At 38.3% G+C, this 23,497-nt stretch overlaps 2 protein-coding genes across 2 annotated transcripts in view; both read right to left on the bottom strand.

Moving 5' to 3' along the window:
* LOC129431801 (macrophage mannose receptor 1-like) overlaps window positions 1–23,497 on the bottom strand; it is a 169,149-nt gene that overhangs the window by 63,004 nt on the left and 82,648 nt on the right. The window lies entirely within an intron of this gene.
* Window positions 14,946–23,497, bottom strand: part of LOC141349256 (C-type mannose receptor 2-like) — a 29,485-nt gene continuing 20,933 nt past the window's right edge. The window contains exon 4 of the mRNA XM_073869850.1: window positions 14,946–15,441. Within this exon, the coding sequence (XP_073725951.1) occupies window positions 15,077–15,441 (365 nt within the window). The 3' untranslated portion in view covers window positions 14,946–15,076. The remainder of the gene's footprint in view (window positions 15,442–23,497) is intronic.

The raw sequence follows: 23,497 nt of genomic DNA, 5'->3' as shown, positions 1-23,497 counted from the left end.
TTGTCCAGCTCACTGATCTATATAAATGACTGGATTGCGCATAGAACACTTAACGTAATAGCGTGAGGTGAAGCCAGCGCAGAGTTCGAGCGGCCATCTTGGTATACCCAACCGGCAGAGAGCGTCATTGACTTCCATTCAAAATCATGTTTTAAATTCACCCGCTTTACAGCGTATCAGTCAACCCAAGATTATTTTTAGGATATGTGTACGTAAATTAACTGTTAATTCTGATGTTATTTGCAATGTTTATGTTTTTATTGGGCAGGATAATGGATTTATAAAAAAAAAAAACATTAAGGTGAGTGTGTCTGCTGCGTTCTGTTAATGACACGGGTATAAATAAAGCTTTTTTGACATTCAGCTACACGGTCAGCATTATTTCAGAATAAGTTTATGTAACTTGTAAAGATAACATAATTACAAAACCAGTAAATTATTGCGTGCACATACAGTACAAAGCATGTTATTCATTCAGATTTCAGAATGAGCACATTTGTCATTAATACTAAATATGCTGCAGTCTGATACTGTAATGAAGATGAATGTATAATAACTGATTAAAACGCAAAATGTACAACTTTCAGTAAATAACTATGTACATGCATAGGACGTTTGCGTTGTAATAATGTACAGGAAGACTTCAGATATAAAAATAGAGACTAGTAAAGAGATGTTTTATCATTAAAATCTGATAAATTGATTTAATAGAATGTTTGGGAATACCAACATGGCGGAGCAGTGGCTTCACAGTTGTGACGTCATGCGCAATTAGACCCCGAAGCCGCCGCCAGGCGCCGCCATTTGCGCCATTTAGAAGTTCAGCCGCTATCAGCCAATAATTTCCTAAGCCAAATTGAGCCGCCAGCTGATAAAGTTTGGCTGAGCCGGCTAGAATTATTTGCAATCAAATAATAATTCTATCACATAGAGACATACACACACGGAATATAAACAATACACGAGATCCATTTTCCGATTGGTTTCATAACAGCACAGTCTTGTGCTCGCTCGTTGCTACAATACACAGAGGGGTTGCAACCTGTGGAGGTTGCATATGCAGGCTGCATACGTAATCAAGCCTGGTTTATTTAAGTTAACTGAGCATTACATTCGCAAGCCATACGCATATTACAACAATTTACGATTAACTTATAATAAGAATAAACTTTATAATTGTTGATATTTTGAAATAAGACAGTGTTGATGACGTAGGCAGCGTAAAAATGCGACCTCCGGAGGCTGCAGTCTTCGGATTGGTAAATTAAAATTGCTCGTTTTCCCTACAGAAGAAGCGATGCATTAGTAACGTGCGCGTCACAACAATGCATTTCAAAAATAGACCGTGTTATTTTTATTTTTGACCAATGCGCGCGACCAGCATCCACACAGGAAAAAGCTGCGGGTAAAATAACGTGTGTATGTCTGTTTCCGGGTGCTGTATGCAGCATGTTCATTTTTACTTTAATTTTGTATTGGAACTGCCATTTGGAATCGGTGAAGTCAAATATAGAGCTGCTTCTGGGAAGTCCGCGGCTGTATAACATTGACTAAAGTGGTCGCAATCAGGTCCGGTAGCGCCGCCACGCATAATTCTGCGAATGAGAGCAAGTAAAAGCAACAGAAAGTTTCTTTCTATCGGTCTCCTGTGCTGCTTGAACCTCAGAAGTAAAGAGACTTTTAAAAAGCTTGCCAGTAAAATCCATATCACACCAGCAATGACAAGGTAAGCTAACGTTGCTATGGTTACAGTCCATATACATAATAGATTGCTAGGCTATTGCTATGCTATCTACCGTTTTATTACAAACAGCAACCAAAACTACAACGTAAAATTAGTGTAGACTTTTAAACATCAGTGTTAAAAGTTTTTACCAACCTTTGTATTGTGCTGTGGCTCTGAATTAAAAGTGAATTAAAGAATAGAAATGAAAAGAGGTTGCGTGTTTTGCCATGTTATTAGTCTATAAGTAGCATTATAGTGGGCTCTAGATCTATTGTGTTTGGTATGTGTACCATAATTTACCAGACTTTTACCAGATCATTTGTCTATGTTTATAATTCTGACAGTGATTGTTATTGTATTTTGCCATAAGTCTTCAGTGTGCCTATTCAAAGCTCGAGGGCAAACACATAACTTCTAGATTTATAAGCAGCAATAAACTACATTTTAACATTTTATAATGCCTAGTCATACGTCTGTTATTTTGATGAAAGTAACTCAAAAGTAACGTAACTCATTACAGTTCAGAGACAGTAATATTGTAATGTGACTAATTACTTTCAAATGACAGTAATTTGTAATATATAATGTATTACACTTTGTAAGTAATTTTCCCAACACTGTTAATCAGTATAACGTAGACATCTGTAGACATGTGGCAGCTTCAGCCATTTGCAGCTATGAAAAGTTTGGCGGCTGCAGCAGCCATTTAGGTTTCGGCTGAGGCGGCTAGCCAGCCAATAACTTCATCAGCCAGCCATTATTCTCAAAACAAATGGCTTCGGGGTCTATGCGCAATCCAGTCATTTATATAGATCAGTGGTCCAGCCCTACACTTGCGGTACTTTGATGTCATACACCGATTCACATGAAGTCAAAGTCTTTATGTTGTCTTACAATATGACAATGTGTAGCTTTGATTCTGAACTAAATTATTTCAGGTTGTTTATATTGTGCACCAGCTGTAGGGTTGGGTGGTGAATTTCACATATTTCAAGAATAAATTACTGCAGAAAATGTTTTAATATGGATAAAGTTAAGTGTGTTAGGTTACAACATCATCAGGCTGTCTATATGAACACAAATAAATACATTTGAGGAGTAAACAGTAAACATCCCTGCTGAAAAAAACAGAATCAAACCAGCATGGACCAGCATGGGAATTATGCTGGTCTATGCTGGTTTGATGCTGGTTTAGCTGGTGTTCACTAGCAAACCAGTACCAAAACACAACATATGCTGGTATGCTGTTTTTTTCAGCAGGGATTTCATTAACTGGATCTCTTCAGTAACTCTTCATCAATCCTTTATAAAGTTTCGTTAATAGTTATTAAACATTAATACACAATCCTTATAAAACATTATCATATCATAAATATTATTTTAAAGTAAATAAAGTTCTTACTTTTGATTTTGTGTGTTTCTCTCCTGAATCTTCTGTTTCTCTGTCTGTGTGTTTAGATGTTATTATATTATATCTCATCTTCAACACCTCCCATTATTTGTATATTTCTTTAGAAAGACTCATTTTCATATTTCATTTCCTTCTTGTTTGTTATTTTCCATTTGATTATAAACAGAATTCACAGTGGAAAACTTTATTCTCTTTATTTGCATATCATCATACAGTTATATTTCAATACGCAACATGATCTCACAAAGTTACATGTTATAGTTACATAATAGTTTGCTCATTTATCCGTGCCATTGTCATGGATCTCTGCATTTTTCTGTGCCCGTACCACGGACTTTCTTTTTCGTGTCAGTTTCACGTAATTGGTTACTCAACTGTTTTTCTTATTTTCTTACAATTTTCGCGTGGGTTTGAGGTTAGAATGACTTTTTGTAACATAAAATGACATCCTAACCCCAAACCCAACTCTAACCCTAAGGTCAAGTGACAACTGATTAAAAATCCAGATTTTTTTATAAACCAATAGTTAAAGTGACGTCCTAACCCAAACTCCAAACTAACCCCAAACCCAAGCAACTGTCTATATGATAATATTTTACTAATTAAGTGAATAAAAGTTGTGACAAGTGAATATTAAGAGGCTGGTTTTGAGTTTAAGAGCCTGATGGCCTGGGGGAAGAAACTCCTCCTGAGTCTATCAGTCTTTGTCATCAGGCTCCAGAAGCGCTTACCAGATGGCAGCGAAGTGAAAAGATGGTTACTGGGGTGGATAGAGTCCTTGATGATTTTTACAGATCTGTGTTTGCAGTGTTGGAGATAGATGTTCTGTAGAGAGGGGAGACCTGGAGATGCGTTCAGCTAAGTGCACAACTCTCTGTAGGGCTTTACAATCTTGGCTGGTACTGTTCCCATACCACACTGAGATAGACTGAGTCAATACACTTTCTATGGCCCCAGAATATAAAGTTTTCAGGATAGCTGATGAGACCCTGAATTTCCTCAGCTGTCACAGATGGTACAGTCTTTGCCTGGCTTTATTAAACTGTGTTTAAATGTGTGCAGTCCAATCAGTTCCTCAGAGATGTTTACACCAAGACTTGAAGATGCTCACTGTCTCCACAGAGGTCCTGCTGATCAAAAGAGGAACATATACATGTATGGCTGCTGCTGTCTCTTCAGTCAATCAATCAACTCTTTAGTTTTACTGACATTCAGAGAGAGAAAATTGTTCTGACATCATGATGTTAGTTTATCTACCTCATCCAAGTACTGTATGCATTATTATCTCATTATTGTTGTGATCATGTTTATATATTAAAACATAAAGCTAAAGTTACACAGACTATATGAAGAGGAGATTAAAACTGTACACAGGATTATTTAAGCGTGATCACAGGAGAGCAGGGGTTTCATTTATAAAATTGTGCGTAAGATCCTTACTAAAAGTCTACATACACACATAAGCCAAAATTGGCATATACCAAAAAATATTACGACTTATAAAACAAAGCAATGTTCCCTTTATCAATTACTGATCACCTGCTGAATCATCCTCAGATCACACACTTCAAGCCCATTCTCCTGTCAACTTTGTTTTTTTATAGATCACAACCTTTGTGTAGGAACTGGCGTACGCTTTATAAATGAGACCCTAGATACTTACAAACAAATCAAATATATCAAAAGGCCTTTAATTATTATTATTATGCATACAGTATTAAACCAAACCTTGTCATGACTTTAATTTTGTCTTTAAGCCTCTAAGAAACAGGGCCGGGTTTCCCAAAAGCATCGTAAGGCTAAGTAGATCGTAAAAACAATCATACGAATCATCTTAGAATTACGGGCTGTTTCCCAAAAGCTTCATAACTTAAGTAGCACTTGAAAATCATCGTAGATCTACGAGTGGTCTGGAGTAATCGTTCATTCATAAGTGCATCGTAAGACAACAGAGTTACAAGGTCACCTGCAGGACAACCAGCAAATTGCACTCCTGTAATGACGATAATGTAATGTTTTAAATGTTTATTTATTTATTGGGTTCTTCTTTGTTTATTTTATATTAAATATATAATATAATATATTTAAAATTCAAATGAGAAATCAAATTTAAATGACTAAACATAAATTAATAAAGAAGGAAAACGTATTTTGAACAAGTTGGTAAAAGTTTTTTGTATTTTGGTAAAAGTTGGTAGCAAATTGATAAATGGTTCATACCGATTGCTGCTATAATTCATCTAAACATTGTTTTGAAGGGAAATGGCATCTAATTAAAGAAACCAAATAAATATGGTACAATGCAATAATCCATAAACAACAAATAATAATGATAATCTAAACCAGGAGTGGGGAACCCTGGGTCCTGGAGGGCCACTGTCCTGCAGAGTTTAGTTCCAACCCTAATCAAACACACCTGATTTTAATTTCCAAGTGATCGTGAAGACTTGAATTAGATTTTTCAGGTGTGTTTAATTAGGGTTGGAACAAAACTCTGCAGGACAATGGCCCTCCAGGACCAGGGTTCCCCACCCCTGATCTAAACTATAATAGAAACGCAGACGGCATTTCGCAGTGGGACGAGTCCTAACTAAATACAGAAAAGAATATTTAATAAATTATTAAAACATTTAAAAAGTCATTGAACAATAATGAAAATATATTATTAAAAATATTAGTGCACATCGGCTGATGATCATAAGCCTAAACAAGCTTCTGCTACAAATTCGAGTCATTCTATTGGTGACATTTCAGCACTTGACAAATGGATAGCGACTCGTAAGTAGCACTTAAAACCCAGCTGCGAGCGATCGTTTCACGTGCATCTTTGGGAAACGCACGTAAATGAACAACGAATGTTCGTTAAGTAGCTTGTAGAAAGCGCTCTTAAGTGCTAAGTTCAATCGTTATCGGGAAACCCAGCCCAGATCAGAGAAGATTTTCAGTTTCAATGCTTTAAATATCAGCTTGTTCTGCACATGACGCTGTTGTATGTACTCAGAAGATGTCAGATATGATGACAGATATTATGTTGATCTGTGGGGACTGATATGAGGGAATAAATGTGTTGATGTTTAATGATCATCTTCTCTATAAATGTTGAATGTGTCCTCCTCACAGATCCAGGATGGATGAAGGTGTGTAGATGTCAAACACATGGCACCAGTGAGGATTATCTGAAGACTTTTCTGTTTCTCTTATGCTCACTGTTCCTAAGAAGACACACAAATGAGAAGAGATAACATCAAATATGACATATGTATATTTACATGATGTCTTTCATGAATGTCCTCACATTCAGCTCTGTTCCTCATTCAAATGAAGTTTGCCTGAAGCTCTTGCCTAACAAAAGGGACAAAGTTTTTCCAGGATATCTTTCATTTCCTCTGCTGGTTTGCATAAAACATGGATAAGAGACAGAGGGTGTGTGACAGAGACAATGAGACATCACAGGTGAAAACATCTCAGTCAGGCGGAACATACAACTATTTTAGATACATCAAATGCAATGCATGCTGGGAATCATGAATGAGTTTTGTTGATTGTCATCATTGTAAGATTTATTTGCTAATTCTTGAATTTTTTTGGCATTGTTTACTTGAGGTCACACGGCATTCCTTTGAGATTTTATAAGATGCCAATCACTGATCTTTATTATATAAGCAATGACATTGATGAAATACACGGTGGCCGTTATGTAGTCGTCGTCTTTACATTTATTGCCCACCTGGTTTTTCATCCGTAAACATTTTATGTCATCAAGTGGCAAAAATTCTGTTGTTTTACTTCTGAGGGGTCACCTGAGACGACCGTCATTATTAAGTTTGGGAACACGGAAGGCTTAAAGGTAAAGTTGTTTATAGAAATATGAACTCTTAGACTTTACCAGACTTTTATTACAGTAATAAACTAAGAAAACTGTTTTAATGATTGCTTGTTATCTGGACAACATGATTCATAAACTGGTTCAGCCAGTGGTCACTGGTCAGGCATCGGCTGGGCATCTCGTAGAAGGACGGTCAGTAGATCAGTGGTGTGATGACCTTCACAGCAGCAGGAACTGGGTCTGTTTGTCTCATTGTCCTCGGGGTCGAGGATGAGACAGGGAGAGAGAAACAGAATCCTATTAACGTAGGGGCCGTTCACATGTAATGCAAGTGTCATACATTATTGGGGTTATAGCAGGCTAACTATTGCGGCATAAGTATATTACCCAGATGAGTTATGTGAATGCTTTGTTCTAGACAAACTAACTATTGAGGGATAAGTGCATTTACTCAACACATTCTCACCCCATGGCGTCAATATTTGACGCACTTGACCATGCGTCAATATGTGACGCGGAGGGTATACCTTTCCCGTCATTTTTTGACGAACTGGGGACTTCAATACTATTACGTCTGTTGCATTCTCTTTCTCATTTTCTTAACATTTTCGCGCCGGTTTAGGGTTAGATTACGAGAAATTAAACAGTTGTCACCTGGTGTTGGGGTTACAGTTAGGTATGACAGTTGTCACCTGGCGTTGGGGTTAGAGTTAGGTTTGGGTAGGGATGTCATTATGTAAATCTAACCCTAAACCGACGCGAAAATGGTAGAAAATGGTAAGAAAATAGGAAAGAGAATGCAACGGACTTAATAGTATTGAAGTCCCCAGTTCGTCAAAAAATGACGCGAAAGGTATACCCTCCGCGTCACATATTGACGAATGGTCAAGTGTCGTCAAATATTGACGCCATGGGGTGAGAATGGGTTGATTTACTGGACATTTTATGCTTTGTTAAAGAAGAATGTCTTAAGTTTAGTTTTAAATTGATCGACTGTGTCTGATACTCGAACATTATTTGGTAAATCATTCCAGAGCTTAGGGGCTAAGTAGGAAAAGGATCTACTACCTTTAGACACTTTTGATATTCTAGGGATAATTAAGAGACCCGAATTTTGTGAGCGCAGTTTACGTGATGGATTGTATTCTGATAGTAGTTCTTTAATATACGAGGGCGCTAGGCCATTTAAGGCTTTGTAGGTGATTAGTAATATTTTAAATTGTATGTGATATTTAACTGGTAGCCAGTGTAAAGATGCCAGAATTGGACTAATGTAGTCGTACTTTTTAGATCGAGTAAGCACTCTTGCGGCGGCGTTTTGAACCAGCTGTAACTTGTTTACCTGATTTGCATGACATCCCCCGAGTAACGAGTTACAATAGTCTATTCTAGAGGTCATAAAAGCATGGATAAGCTTTTCTGCATCTGATGCAGACAGCATACTGTATGACGTATTTTTGAGATATTTCTAAGATGGATGAATGCTGTGCGGCAGACGTTGGCGATATGACTATCGAAAGATAGATTGCTGTCGAACATCACGCCTAAATTCTTAACCGTGGAAGATGGCACCACCGTGCAGCCATCTATGGACAACTTGTAATCTCACATATTTTGTTTGGAACGATTCAGTTTAAAAATATGTATCTTGCAGTTTAGCATATGAAAGTTATGTGCCATCCAGTCCCTAATATCACTAATGCAGTCTGTTATCTTAGAATACTGGTGCATTTCGCTAGGATGTGATGAGATGTAAAGCTGGGTATCATCCGCATAGCAGTGAAAACTTATGTTATGTTATGATTGTTAATGAAGTGGACATGTTGCTGTCTCATATCTGCCCTCACAAACACATTTAACACAACTAGAGATCATCTATATATCATTTTATACATTTACTGTAGTAACATTGAGCTGTTCAGAATAAGGTTTGAACAAAAGTCTAATACCTGTATATAAATGTGTGCTGTGTTTTCAGCAGTGGGTTTTGTAAGATGGTTTTTGTTGTGTATGTAGCAAGCACACTCAAGAACCACACCGAGACGCGTGATGCAGCAACAACATTATTTTTTACTGAACTGATCAGGTGGTTCCTTAATCAACTATAATATAGTGCATTCAACCACAAGGGGGCAGCCCTTCACCATAACCATACATTACAATTCCTCCCTTCTTAGATTAAACATACTAAGAACATGTAATGCACAAGTATATGTTTTCAGCATAACAGTGTTTACCAACATTTATATATATATATATATATATATATATAACATTCACGAACATGCGGTTCAAATTTTTTTTTTTTTATTTTTTACTACAAATCAAGTCTCTGTGGAGGTTTCCTGCATCTTTCAGGGTAGCGTCTCTGTGAACTTAACTGTGATTCAGACACAACTGAATTTGTCACCTCAGACGTGTCGTCATGCTGGTCAGCGCTATTCACGTCAACTGAAGCAGAAGTAACAATGTCAACAGCATCATCCTCTTTATTAGAATCAGAAAGAGGAGCAATAGCAGATTTCACTTGACAGTCCACTAACTGCTCTGCATGACGTCTCCAGGTGTTGTCACCGACCTTCACTGTGTATGATAAGGGACCCGTTCTAGTGGTAATTGTACCTGGTTGCCACTTTTCCGTCCTGTAATCTCGTGCTAAGACATCTTGGCCCACCTGGAAGGTACTTGTAGGCCTGTCCTTCATGTGTGCAAATTGTTTGTTTTCGACATATCGCCTCACATTAGGTTTGATTAGGTCCAAGCGAGAGCGCAAGTTCCTCTTGAGGAACATCATTGCAGGAGTTTGACCAGTGGTGGTGTGAACTGCACTTCTGTACATGAATAAAAAGTTGTCTATCTTGTGTTGTAGAGGGATAATGTCATTATCCATCGCTTTCATCGCCTTTTTAAAGGTCTGTACGAATCTTTCAGCCAAGCCGTTTGTGGCAGGGTGGTATGGCGCAGATGTGATGTGTTTGATGCCGTTCTGCTTCATGAATTTTTGAAACTCATCTGACACGAACTGTCGTCCATTGTCAGTGCATATCTGCTCTGGCAACCCGTTTCTAGCAAATATTGTTCTCAGTACAGAAACAGTCTTTTCTGATGTGGTTGTTTTCATTGGAAGAACTTCGGGCCACTTAGAGTGTGCATCCACGGCAATTATAAACATGGAGTCTTTGAAAGGCCCGGCAAAATCGATGTGTACTCTTTGCCATGGTGTTGAAGGCCATTCCCAGGGATGAAGAAGAGCTAGCGGTGGTGAGTTTTGAACCTTTTGACATCCAGGGCAAGCCTTTGTCAAATCCTCGATCTGTTTGTCAATCCCTGGCCACCACATATAACTGCGTGCCAGGTTTTTCATTTTTACAGTTCCCAAATGTCCCTCATGCAGAGTGTCTAGCATTTTGCTCCGCAATTTGGATGGAATCACAACTCGTAACCCACACATTAAGGTTCCTTGGCACACAGATAGCTGGTCTCTCCTCGATGAAAATGCTGGATAGAGTGAGTTTCCGTGTGTTGGCCATCCTCTGACAGTGATTTCATAGATCTTAGACAGTGTTGGGTCATTGCAGGTCTCTTTCTGAATCTGTGCATTTGTTACAGGTAGCTGGCTCACAATTGTAGTATGGAATACATCAGCTGGATCCACAGTGTCTAACCTCTCTGTCATCTTCAGTGGTAGGCGTGATAAGCCGTCAGCATTACTGTGTAGTTTGGTGCTTTTGTACTCGATGTCATATTGGTGAGCACCTAAGAAAAGTGACCATCGCTGCAGCCGTGCTGAAGTCATCGCTGACACACCCTTCCTACAGTTGAAGATTGAAACCAGGGGCTGATGGTCTGTGACCAGTGTGAATTTTTGACCATACAGGTAATGGTGGAATTTTTTTACACCCCAGACAAGGTTGAGTGCTTCTCTGTCTATTTGTGCATAATTACGTTCTGCTACTGTTAATGATCTGGATGCGAAGGCTATAGGTTTTTCTGTGCCATCTGGTAACTTATGTGACAGCACAGCTCCAATTCCATATGGTGATGCATCACATGCAAGTTTGATAGGCATAGATGGGTTGAAGTGTGCAAGCACTACATCAGAGGTTATGAGTCTTTTTGTCTCTTCAAAAGCTTGCGTGCAACTTTCTGTCCAATTCCACTGTGTTTTTTGTCTGTAACAATGCATTTAAAGGATGTAGCACAGTAGAAATGTTCGGAAGGAACTTGTGGTAGTAGTTCACAAGTCCTAGATATGATCGGAGTTGAGACACATTTTGCGGCTGTGGTGCATTTAACACAGCTTCAATTTTATCCTGTGACTTGTGGAGACCATCTTTGTCGATCACATGGCCGCAGTAAGAGATCTGTTTTTTGAAGAACTCACATTTTTCTTTATTTGCTCTTAGTCCATATTCACTGAGTCGCAACAGCACCTGTTGTAGATTATGTAGGTGTTCTGTGTCGTCTTTACCTGTCACAATGATATCGTCCAGGTTACACTGTGTTCCTGGAATATCCTGTAACACTTGGTCCATTGCCTTCTGCCACAAAGCTGGGGCTGTTTCAATTCCAAAAACAAGACGGTTGTACTGGTAGAGCCCTTTATGTGTGTTAATGGTCACCAATTCCTTAGAATTGTCCTCCATCTCCATTTGGAGGTAGGCTTGAGCAAGGTCAATTTTTGTGAAGCATTCTCCACCAGACAGAGATGCAAATATATCTTCGATGCGTGGCAGGGGATACTGTACTGTGTGAAGAACATTATTGACAGTTACTTTAAAGTCCCCACAAATTCGCACACTCTCTGTCTTGTCTTTTTTTATCACTGGGACTATGGGTGTTGCCCACTCACTCCTCTCCACCTTTCTTAAGATGCCCGTTTTCTCCAAGTTGTCAAGCTCTGTCTCCACCTTCGGACAAAGTGCATAGGGTAGTGGACGAGTTTTTTAGGAATTTGGGAGAAGTGTCTGCTTTCAGTTCAAGCCTTGCTTTTATGCCTTTAAGCGTTCCAATCCCTTTCTGAAACACTGGTGCAGCATTTTTAAGAATCTGAGCAAGAGTGATTTGTGTGTCTTTGTTAGTGACTTGAGATGGCATGTTCAAGCTTTTTATGGTATGCCAGTCTAATGGTATTTTCCTCAACCATTCACGTCCAAATAATGCTGGACCCCCATTCTCCAGGACGTACAGATCCAACTGCTGCATGTTCTCGTTGTACTTTATATTTACTTTTAGTTTCCCTTTTGGAGACACTTTATCACCAGTATATGTCTTTAATATCACTGATGTCTGTTGGAGCGGTATTTCTGGGAACAATCGCTTGTAATCAGTTGTGGAGATAACAGATAAAGCAGATCCAGTATCTAACTCCATTTTAAGTTTAACTCCTGACACTTCTGGAGTGAGCCAAATGACTTTACGATCTGCATCGTTAATTTTGTATAGTTCAAGACAGGAAAGGTCATCAGTATCTGAGCTTGTATTTGTTTCATTTTCAGTCACCTTATGCACATTAGTGGCTTTACGTTTCACTTTATGGGTTTTGTCTTTGTGCATCTTCCATTTGACTGTTTTACAAACTCTCTCAATGTGCCCCTTTTTATGACACTTTCTGCACTCCTTATCCTTGAACCAACAATCATTTTCATCATGAGACATTTTCCCACAACGATGACATTTTTGCTTTTTCTCTGGTTTCAGTGACATTTTATTTGCTGCACATTCTATTGCTTTTTGCTGCAATTCTAATGCATCTTTTGCTGCTGTCTCCATTGATACTGCAATGTTCAATGCACGTTCTAATGTCAGGTCCTTTTCTGTCAGCAATCTTTTTTGTGTGCTCTCATTATGCATTCCACATACGAGTCTGTCTCTCAGTGCGTCTGCCAATCCAGCCCCAAACTGACAATGCTCAGACAATCTACGCAGTTCTGCCATATATTCGGGAATACTTTCTCCCTTGGCTTGATTTCGCTTATGAAATCTAAACCTTTCTGCGATTACTAGGGGTTTGGGGTTCAAATGTTCATGTAAAATGTCCACGATTTCTTTGAAAGTTTTATCCGCTGGTTTTTCAGGGGTTAACAGGCTACGAAGCAATCCGTACGTTTTTGCACCCATAACACTCAGCAAAACAGCCACTTTTTTTTCATCTGCAACTGCATTAGCATTACAATACAGTTCCACTCTTTCAACATATGTTCCCCAATCCTCAATATTGCCGTCAAACGTGGCGATAGATCCAATCATCGACATTTTTGTTAGATTCTGAATTCGTTTTGGCACATTGAACTTACACGTTCTTATTGAGAATTTCCTTTCCACTCCTTTTCAGTGCTCGTTGTCTCTTTAAGTAGGTGTCGTTAAAATCCTCGTCGCCAATTTTGTTGTGTATGTAGCAAGCACACTCAAGAACCACACCGAGACGCGTGATGCAGCAACAACATTACTTTTTACTGAACTGAACAGGTGGTTCCTTAATCAACTATAATATTGTGCATTCAACCACAAGGGGGCAGCCCTTCACCATAACCATACATTACAACTAGTTTAATCTCTGTCCAGGAAACCACTGCCATAATGTATTACTGCTTTATTCTATTATTTAACTTTGTGTTTAGCTTTTTGTTATTTTTTATTTTATTTTTAGGCTACTTGTTTACTTTAAATTTTGCACTATATAGGCTACTTTGTTTAATTTTTAATTTGCAGTATTTGTACGCAGTCCAGCTGCAAATGCTTTGTCAATACAAATGTAAAGTGTTTGTCATTTCAATAAAGCACACTTACATTGAAAAATGAAATTAAGAGAGTGAACTCATTCATTAAAGCAGAAGTGAAGTATAATGCACAATCCCATATTTATATTCTCAAATTAATCCTCATATTGAACATAATTCATAAATCTGTAAAAATACCAACCAGTTAAAATGAAGTTAACTATGAATGCAAATACTGTGCTATAGACTTGTTTTAATGACTCATTTATACATTATGTATGATTATTTGATCAAATATAAGTAATATTTATTTCCATAATAATTTCAACATGCATGACACTTAATTTGCTGTCTTAAGTATATACACATGCAAATTGTTCTTATAATTTTTCTGTTGTATTTAAGTTTTAAAGATAACATAGCAAAGAGGGCTTCAGGAATAACACAGACCTTCCTAAATATGCGTCACTAAGAGAATACTGCCAAAAGTGCTCTTACAACAAGTATTGACTACCTGGAGAAATACCAATAGAAGACATGAAAATAATTTATGACAAAAGGACAATTTGGACTCAAATAATGGGCTATGCTATAGATTTTATTTAATTATTATTAACATCTTAAAAACAATCAGGTAGAGCAATGATAAAAAATATTAATCACAACAAGCAGCCCGTCTCAAAATATAAGAAGATACAAAAATCAACACCAACATTTAAACTTTAAAGCTGTCAGCTCCAATCCAGTCAGACACCAGAATAAATATATGAGCCCAAATCAACTCTTACACCAATACATGATAGCATGTTTGTACGGTTATATCACTTCTCCAGGATTATGAATCAGAAAACCCCAAAACAAACAGAAATAATATTTACAGTATTTTATGTTAGTAATGGGACACAACAGCAGCACAAGCACCAGCTGACAAGCAAGCTGTACAACATTAAAGGGGAGATTTTATAAGACTTTTTTAAAATGTAAAATAAATCTTTGGTGTCTTCAAAGTATGTATGTGAAGTTTTAGATCAAAATACCTCACAGATTATTTATTATAACATCTTAAAATTGACACTTTGTAGGTGTGAGCAAACTATTTTGCTTTTTGTGTGTGTCCTTTAAAATGCAAATGAGCTGATCTTTGGACTAAATAAATAGTGCAGATTAAGGGGCGGTACTATTATAATAAGATCCTCTTCTGACATCACAAGTGGAGACAAATTTCAATTGCCTATTTTTTCACATGCTTGCAAAGAATGGTTTACTAAAACTAAATCTTAAAAAAGGTTGACTAATTATATAGAGCAGATATTAGAAATTAGTTCAGCATTGCTGTTGCAATAAAATATCATAAAGAGAATATAGAGAAGGTTACAGACACATACAATATGATTTCATTCCTTTCTGCTGCAGATGAAGTTGAGTTTGTGAGATTGAGGAAGGCTGATCCAGAGATGATGTTCTCCAGACTGAACTGCTCCAGCTCTGTGTTCAGTGTTGCAGTTCATCAGTTTTGTTTCATTCCCTGGAGCCCAATTCTGATAGCACACAACCTCTCCTCGTATCCAGATCCAGAGGTTCATTTGACAGTAATAGTGTAACCCCATCCACACAGCGTCAGTAGAGGACTGATGAATCAATGTAGCCACCATGAACTGAATCTCCTTTGAATCAACTGAAACCAGATCCACATGATTCTCTCTGCAGTATCTCAGAGCTTCAGACCAGTTCAGATTCATCTGGATCAATATCAGATTATCTGAACACACAACAAACACAAACTACACATCAGATCAAAACAAACATACACCACAAACACTGAACTGAGATCATTTTAAACTTCTGTCATCAAACACACATTGACTATAGACGGTTTCACCAGTAACAACATAAACAAGTGGTTTTCATGGTCGACACGTAACTTCCGGTAAACTCCGCTAATAATAAATAACAACAAAGTACTTTAAACTTAGTTTATTTATATAACAAGCAAAATAAACAACACATAGATTACCTAAGAAACCAAATAATTTAATTTTCGACAAGGTATTTGTTCAAGAGTTTAGTTTAGCAACTAGTCAGACCACAAAAAAATGGAAGTAAAGTTAGGACCAGACATGTATCGCGTATCACGTCACCGCACTGTAATGACTGAGCCAGATCTGACACACAAAAACTTCTTATATTTCATAAATATAAGTGCAAACCCTCACCCAACAAGCACCGGGGGTCTGTAACACTACCCCCAAAACTGTTTTTAACACTTCAAAGCAGAACAGATCTCTTGTGACTATGGCAATACATTAAGATTAGAGTTTTATGACCACAAAAGAATGTGGGAGATTTTGAGACAAAGATACTTTCTATTTAGTCATGCATGTATTCATTTATAAATGTATAAGGGAAATGTCTTAATCAACTATTTCTTATCTTATCATGGATTATGTTCTTGGTGTTTATGTTATATCAGTATATTAACCTTTAAGGGGGTGAAAATATATCCCCATCCATCCGTTGGCCCAATGGCAGCAACCAACGGTATGGCCGAAGGATTCTAGCGTGTTCGGTCTTTTCCGGCGCTTGCAGATGGCGTTTTTGCGTTACGTAGTTTAGGTATATTTATCTCTTATCTGACTCCAAAGATAAAGATTTAGTTTATATTATAATACAAATCGGATTGATTATTACTTTTAACACTTACAGAATTTTGATGGATGTTTGTTTATTCTGATAAAGCTCTGGTATTACACTCGTTCATTCGGTTCTCATAGTCGCACATGATCCTAGTATAGGCCTCATAATTAATATACTGGTCAACGGTCCAGTAAATGTACTTTTCCCGCAGTAGTTAGTTTGTCTAGAACAAAGCACTCACATACCTCATATGGGTAATATACTATTGCCGCAATAGTTAGCCTGTCTGGAACCGAACTGACTTAAACCACTATAATGTTTGACACTTGCATTACATGCGAACGGCCCCAACGCTAATAGAATTCTGTTTTTCTCTCCCTGTCTCGTCCTCGACCACGAGGACAATGAGACAAACAGACCCAGTTCCTGTTGCTGTGAAGGTCATCGCACCACTGATCTACTGGCTGTCCTTCAACGCAGGCCCGGATTGGCCATAGGGAGAACCGGGAGGATTCCCGGTGGGCTGGTCTGTTTTTTTTTTGGCCACGAGGGCCGGTGTTGTCATGCCACCGGGATGACGCGTATTTGCGGGTGAGAGATGTCCCCGCCGCTTTATGCACAAGTTGATTGTGTCCCGAGTCCTGACCACTTATTGGAAGAATTCTTGCATTAGGGTTCATTGACATCTAAAACGCATGGGAAACGAAGGACGTGCCGCTGTCTTCTGGTTTTCAAAGCGCTTACTTGAACACGAGTTTTGTTTCAGACGCGTCTATATTGATTGCGCTTGCCGGCCGCGCGTCTATATTTAAAATAAACTTGAGCGCGTCTTTTGAGTGCGCTTGCCGGCCGCGCGTCTATTATATTTTAAATAAACTTGAGCGCGTCTTTTGAGTGCGCTTGCCGGCCGCGCGTCTATTATATTTTAAATAAACTTGAGCACGTCTTAATACAAACAGGCTGGCCTCTAAACGTATTTTTTTTTTATCCAAGTCATAGATGAATTCTCTATGAATAGTCATTATTCATCGTTTATTGCAAGAGGAACAAAAATCTATTTGATGCAAAACTCATTCGTTTCAAAAGTATATCCATGATGTTTTCTTTTTTTTTAACACAATGTAGGCCTACGTTATTTAGCAATAGACATGATCTAAGTACTAAAAAAAAAGATACAGATTATTTCCATTTGTTTCCAATGCATAGGCCTACTTGATAAATCTTGCTTGTGTATTGTATATCAGGGGTTTCCAAACGTTATCAACCCAACAGTTAATCTCAAGACTCACCATTTTTTAGAAATAGAAATATAGAGGAAAACACAAACACATTTGTTTCCTTTAGTTTTTAAATAAGTTTACTTTAGTAATATCTGGTCTTATGGCAGGGCTGCATGATTATGGCAAAAATTATAATTGTTTACTGCATTTGCACGGAATATGAAATTATATATTTGAAAAATACAGTGAATTGCAAGGCTGCAGAGAACAGTGCACTACTGCAGACTAATACTACTGAGGGTTTAAAGATATTATTTTATAGTCAGTCGTGAACTAAAGTGGGCCGGTCTAAGGCATGAAACTCCAGGGCTGAAAATGAGTCCCACTCCGGCCCTGCTTCAACGTGATGACCAGCCGATGCCCGACCAACGACCACCGGCTAAAACAGTTTAATTCGCTTACCCGCCTCCTATCCCTACCGTATCTATATATATATATAAATATATATTAATTCCTCCCAAGGGTTTTTGTCCTTCTATGAGTTTTTCCCATTGGGTTTTTTCTAGAGGTGTGAATCTTCACTAGTTCCTCGATTCGATTCGATCCCGATTATTAAGTTAACGATTCGATTCAATTCGATGTTACGATGCATCATGATGCATCAAGATGCATTGCATCCTTTTTTTACTACTCCACATTGCTACATTTATAGTGATGAATGTAAGAAGTCAGATACAGTATGTGAACTCCTTTTTATTTAGTTTTCTTCAAGAAGTATACTAAATTATACGGCTTAATAGGAAACAAGACAATCTGTTCTGTAAACAGCAGACAACAGCAGCATTTAAACCTAAAACATTAGGAAAAACTAAAAGTGCATAAAACTGTCAATTAGTGTTTTTAAGTACTTATAAACAGTAAAGTGCAGTGTACTTCTTCATAAAATATTTAAATGTTGACAAATGTATAAACATTAATTTAAAGTATAAACCAAAATAAACAAAAACAAAACACTCTGCACACATAATACTGTAAAATACATAAAATGTAAAATAATAACACAGTGCACTTCCTGAATGTGCCAAACATCAAAAAACTTGAAACAGTGCTTAGCATTTAGGAATTTGTAGGTTTTTCTGCAAGAACACTAATTGATCTACATGCTCTGGTTTGAGTGTGCTTCTTTTAGCCGTGACCACATCTCCTGCAGTGGAGAAAACACGCTCTGCAGATACGCTTGTGCCTGGGATACACAAGTACCGCTTAGACAGCCGAGAAAGGAGAGGAAATGTGACCTCGTGGACACGCCACCAGTTTAAAGGGTCCTCAGTGAGAGGCAGAGGTGGAGCTTTACAGTATGCCTCCATTTCTTCTTCAGCCCTGGCATAATGAGTCTTGGGTTCAACTGTACCTTCAGTGTCAGTGAAAGACTGTCCCAGCAAACTCACAAGCAGCGACGAGGCCTTTCGTTTGGGAGCAGAGGGGCAGTCCCCCATGGGTGTTTCTTCTTCCAGGGTTCCTGTTCTTCCAGGCGCATCACACACTTCTGTTCTGCTAGGTGTACACTCATTCTGTGTTTGAACAAAATAATAGAAAATAGCATTAAACTACCAGACAGTGTACTCAGTTTTTAAATGAAGACTGAAAAAACTTTAGCATTAATGACAAATACAATTTTTACTAATTGCAGGTACTGATATAGTATTATTTTTAATATTATAAATTATATTATAAATAATAAAAAATATATTTATTACATTTTACATGTAGCCCTCTCACCGATTAACTGGCTCAAATTATGTCTAGGGAAACTTACAATTTAACTTAACACGTGAGAGGCACATCTAAATTTACTTAAGGCATAATGTTTAATACCAAAGTAACCCAAAAATAACTAATATAATTCACCCCGGGCTTCAGATTATAGTTTTCTTGTAAATGTTCACTTCTCTTACTCAGAAAATACTTAACTATAAGAAAAAAATAGTAAAGGCATTAGTACAACACTTTAAAATAAATCTCAAATTATATTACATACCCCCTTTAACTTTGTCTCTCTCTCTTTACATAAGAATCACAGGAGATGTTATGCTGTATAAACCATTAACAAAAACATTTATTAACTGATTCAAGTTACTCTTGTTTTCTTTTCATTTGATTCATTTCAAATAGATTCAGATCCCATGAATCAACTTTAGATCAGAAGTTAACTCACACTTCAATGTGCACATGTACATCACAGGCAATTACTCAATATGAAACACTCAAACAAATGTAAACAAAACAAAACAAAACCAAATAACCCCACAAAACAAATATTACCCAGCTGGGATTTAAGTCTTTCGTTGGCGCGCTACGTTGGAGCTCATGTGAATGTGTGCAAGTTTACTCACGAAATCCAATGAAACAGGGAAAGTGAAGAACAAAGTCATGAAGACACAATTATCAGATCAGCCGACCCGATTTTCAGTAGCATCCATCCACGAACAACGGTGTGAGAATCCATCCGATGATGTAAACAAACCAAAGTTGCAACATAGGCCACGACACAGCATCGGTCTCTCTGGAAGAATCGCGAAGCCTTTACTCTCTTCGTTTGTACTCACTGCAGATGACTATTGGCGTTGACTGTGTCAACGGTGTTTGTGAGCTCAATAAACACTATAATAGTTCATCTTCTGTAACGTTGCAAACTATAGAGTCACGTAAAGCTCACGTAGTATTGAGATTAAAAGAACTGCGTCATTTCTTGGTCCTTCACATGAACACGTGCACGTTGAACACGATCACGCACACTATTCTCATAAAGTTAATTCAAAAGTTTTGTCTTAACAGTCTCTTATCTGTACAGTGTCCTTACACAGTTTGCAAACTCAATTTCAGTTTTTTTACGTATTATTTTTACCCGGACAGTGCGATTCGCGCACGCTCATCCAGCTCCTCGTGTCGCTCTCTCGTGCACCCTCACTTCCTACGTGCTGACGCACTCTGACCTTCAGAGGTCAGTGAAAAACCCACCTCATTGGTTAAACAACAGCGCTTTTTTTATAACAGATTTTTTTAGATATATCTCTTCTGTTTTGTAATTTTACACATTTTAAACTTTCTTTAACATAACAAACAGAATGTATTTTTACCATTTATGAACTTATATATATTTTACAAGATTATAAAATCCAGAACATGAATTGAAATTCTTATTTCTCATTTAACATTTTTAAAGCTTCAATTTAGGAAACTCTATAATGTAAAAAAAAATATAACAAAATAATTAATAGACCCAAATTTAGCAGGGCTCTACATTCTCTCCCCACCACAATTCGTTATGTCCTCATAACGAGGGAAAAGAATAGCAAAAACAAAGCTGTTACATGTCCCATTACTGAAATAACACACAGTAACATCATCAGTATACCTTCATCTTGAAAAAAAAACACATATGCATAAAATAGGGATACTGAACACTAGAAAACCATGTCTACAGGTAATGGCTTAATCACATTTAAGACAGTACAGGTCACTTAACTGGACATGTATTCCTACATGAAGGAATATTCATCCACAAGAATACAGTAGAACAGTACCTTACAGGATTTAAAGCTTTTACTTGAGAAATGTTAGGCTCAAACTTTGGCTCCCCAAAAGTATCATAAGTAAAACGCTTAGGAACTGTTCTTATCCTTTGAGGCCTTCTACTCTTTTCATTTACTTCAATAGTAACCTCTGGATTTGTTACACTCATTTGCTCATCTGAGAGCTCATGTACATCATCATCAACATCATTACAGATATCTGGAACTTCACCTGCATTTTGCAAATCATCAGTACGTTTCTCAGGTAAAGGACCTAGCTCAGACTCTGTAGATACATCAGCAATTTCAACAATTTCATCAGAAAGCTCAACACTTTCATGAACATCATCAAAATCTGTCTGAAAAGGTTCTTTCTCAGAGAACAGAGAAGGTTCTTCAGGCATATGAACCCGAGTTTCATAAACATATTCATCACTTTCTGAATCTTCATCAGAACTCAGAATATTTCTAATCTGCTCTTCCTGTCTCTTAAGGGCACTATCAGTCTCAGGTCTCAAGTTTTTATTTTGCTCTGTTTGCTTTCTCTTTCTCAAAATCCTTTTCTTAGGCTCCAGAACAACATCGGGAGTATGCTGCTGTCTCAGTTTCTGACCGATAGGAAGTAGATGATTACGATGGAGAATTTTGACTGGTCCATCACCGACTTCAGGCTTCAACCGAAACACAGGTAGGTTTGGCATCTGACTTTGGACAACGTATGGCACAGAACCCCATCTGTCTGCCAATTTATGCTTTCCTTGCAGACCCAAATTCCGAATTAGAACTCGGTCACCTGGAGCGAGGTGTGAATAATGAATTCTTTGGTCATACCTCCTCTTGTTTCCATCATTCTTCTTCTCAGCAGCGGCCTCAGCCAGTTGAAAGGCAGCTTTTAGTTCTTTCTGCATGTTCTTGACATACCGCTGGTAAGACTTAGTGGAGGTACCATCGCTCGACACCCCGAAATTCAGATCAATGGGCAATCTGGCTTCCCGTCCGAACATTAGGAAGTATGGAGAGAAACCTGTGGCTTCATTCTGGCTGCAGTTATAAACATGCACGAGATGGGCAATATGTCGGCTCCAATGTTGTTTTTGTTTCGGATCTAAGGTCCCCAACATGTCCAGCAGCGTCCGATTAAACCGCTCTGGTTGCGGGTCCCCCTGGGGATGATATGGGGTCGTTCTGGACTTCTCAACTCCCAACGTATCCAACAACTCATGGATGAGCCGACTCTCAAAATCTCTTCCTTGATCTGAGTGCATGCGTCTCGGAAGCCCGTAGTGAATGAAGTACTTCTCCCATAATACCTTAGCCACAGTGGATGCCGTCTGGTTCTTGGTGGGGAAAGCCTGCGCATATCTGGTGTAATGATCAGTAATGACGAGAACATTACAGGTGTTACTGGAGTCAGGCTCAATAGATAAAAAATCCATACACACCAAGTCCATTGGGCCACTGCTGGACAGGTGTGACAATGGTGCGACGGTCTTAGGCAGTGTCTTCCTCTGGACACATCGAGCACAGGTCTGACAATACTGCTCCACGTCGGTCTTCATCCGAGGCCAATAAAACCTCTCCCTAATGAACCCATAGGTTTTGTCAAATCCTAAGTGCCCAGAGTCATCATGCAATGACTTGAGGACGGTCATTTGAAATTTCTGCGGCAGGAGCAACTGTTTTCGTCTGGGCTTATTTGGAACTTGTGTGCAACGAAACATTACTCCATCCTCCATCTCTAACCTTTCCCAGTCTCTCATGACAAGGGGAAGGTCCTTATGGATACTCTTATTTACCCTGCCTGGATCTTTCTCCTTGAAAGCTTTCCACACCTCACCAAAACAGGGATCATCCTGCTGTGAACATGACAGATCAGAAGAACTCATTTTAGGAGTAAGAGCAAGGTCTAAGGTAGCTAGATTACAGTAAGCTACAGGGACAGATTTTGGAGACCCCCCAAAGAAGTAACAACCCGGCTACAGTTCCCAAAATTACCAGAATTACCAAACATTTGAAAGTTGTACAAGGCTTTTACACCAGCAGATGAAATGTGTGTCCATCTATCGCCGTCTCCCATACTTGGGTGAGGGCGACGGGACAACGCATCAGCATCTGTGTTTTGCTTACCAGGCCTATATTTTAGACTGAAATCATATGAAGACAAAGCTGCCAGCCACCTATGCCCTGTAGCATCTAGTTTGGCAGTGGTCAACACATATGTTAACGGATTATTATCCGTTTGTACCTCAAACTTTGCCCCATAGAGATAGTCATGTAGTTTGTCTACAACAGCCCATTTTAGAGACAGAAATTCAAGTTTGTGCACAGGATAGTTCTTTTCTGAAGGTGTAAGGCTTCTGCTGATAAATGCTACAGGACGTAGGCCCTG

This window comes from Misgurnus anguillicaudatus, chromosome 1 (genome assembly GCF_027580225.2).
Source record: "Misgurnus anguillicaudatus chromosome 1, ASM2758022v2, whole genome shotgun sequence".
Lineage (NCBI taxonomy): Eukaryota > Metazoa > Chordata > Actinopteri > Cypriniformes > Cobitidae > Misgurnus > Misgurnus anguillicaudatus.
This window is presented reverse-complemented; position numbering and strand designations above follow the sequence as displayed.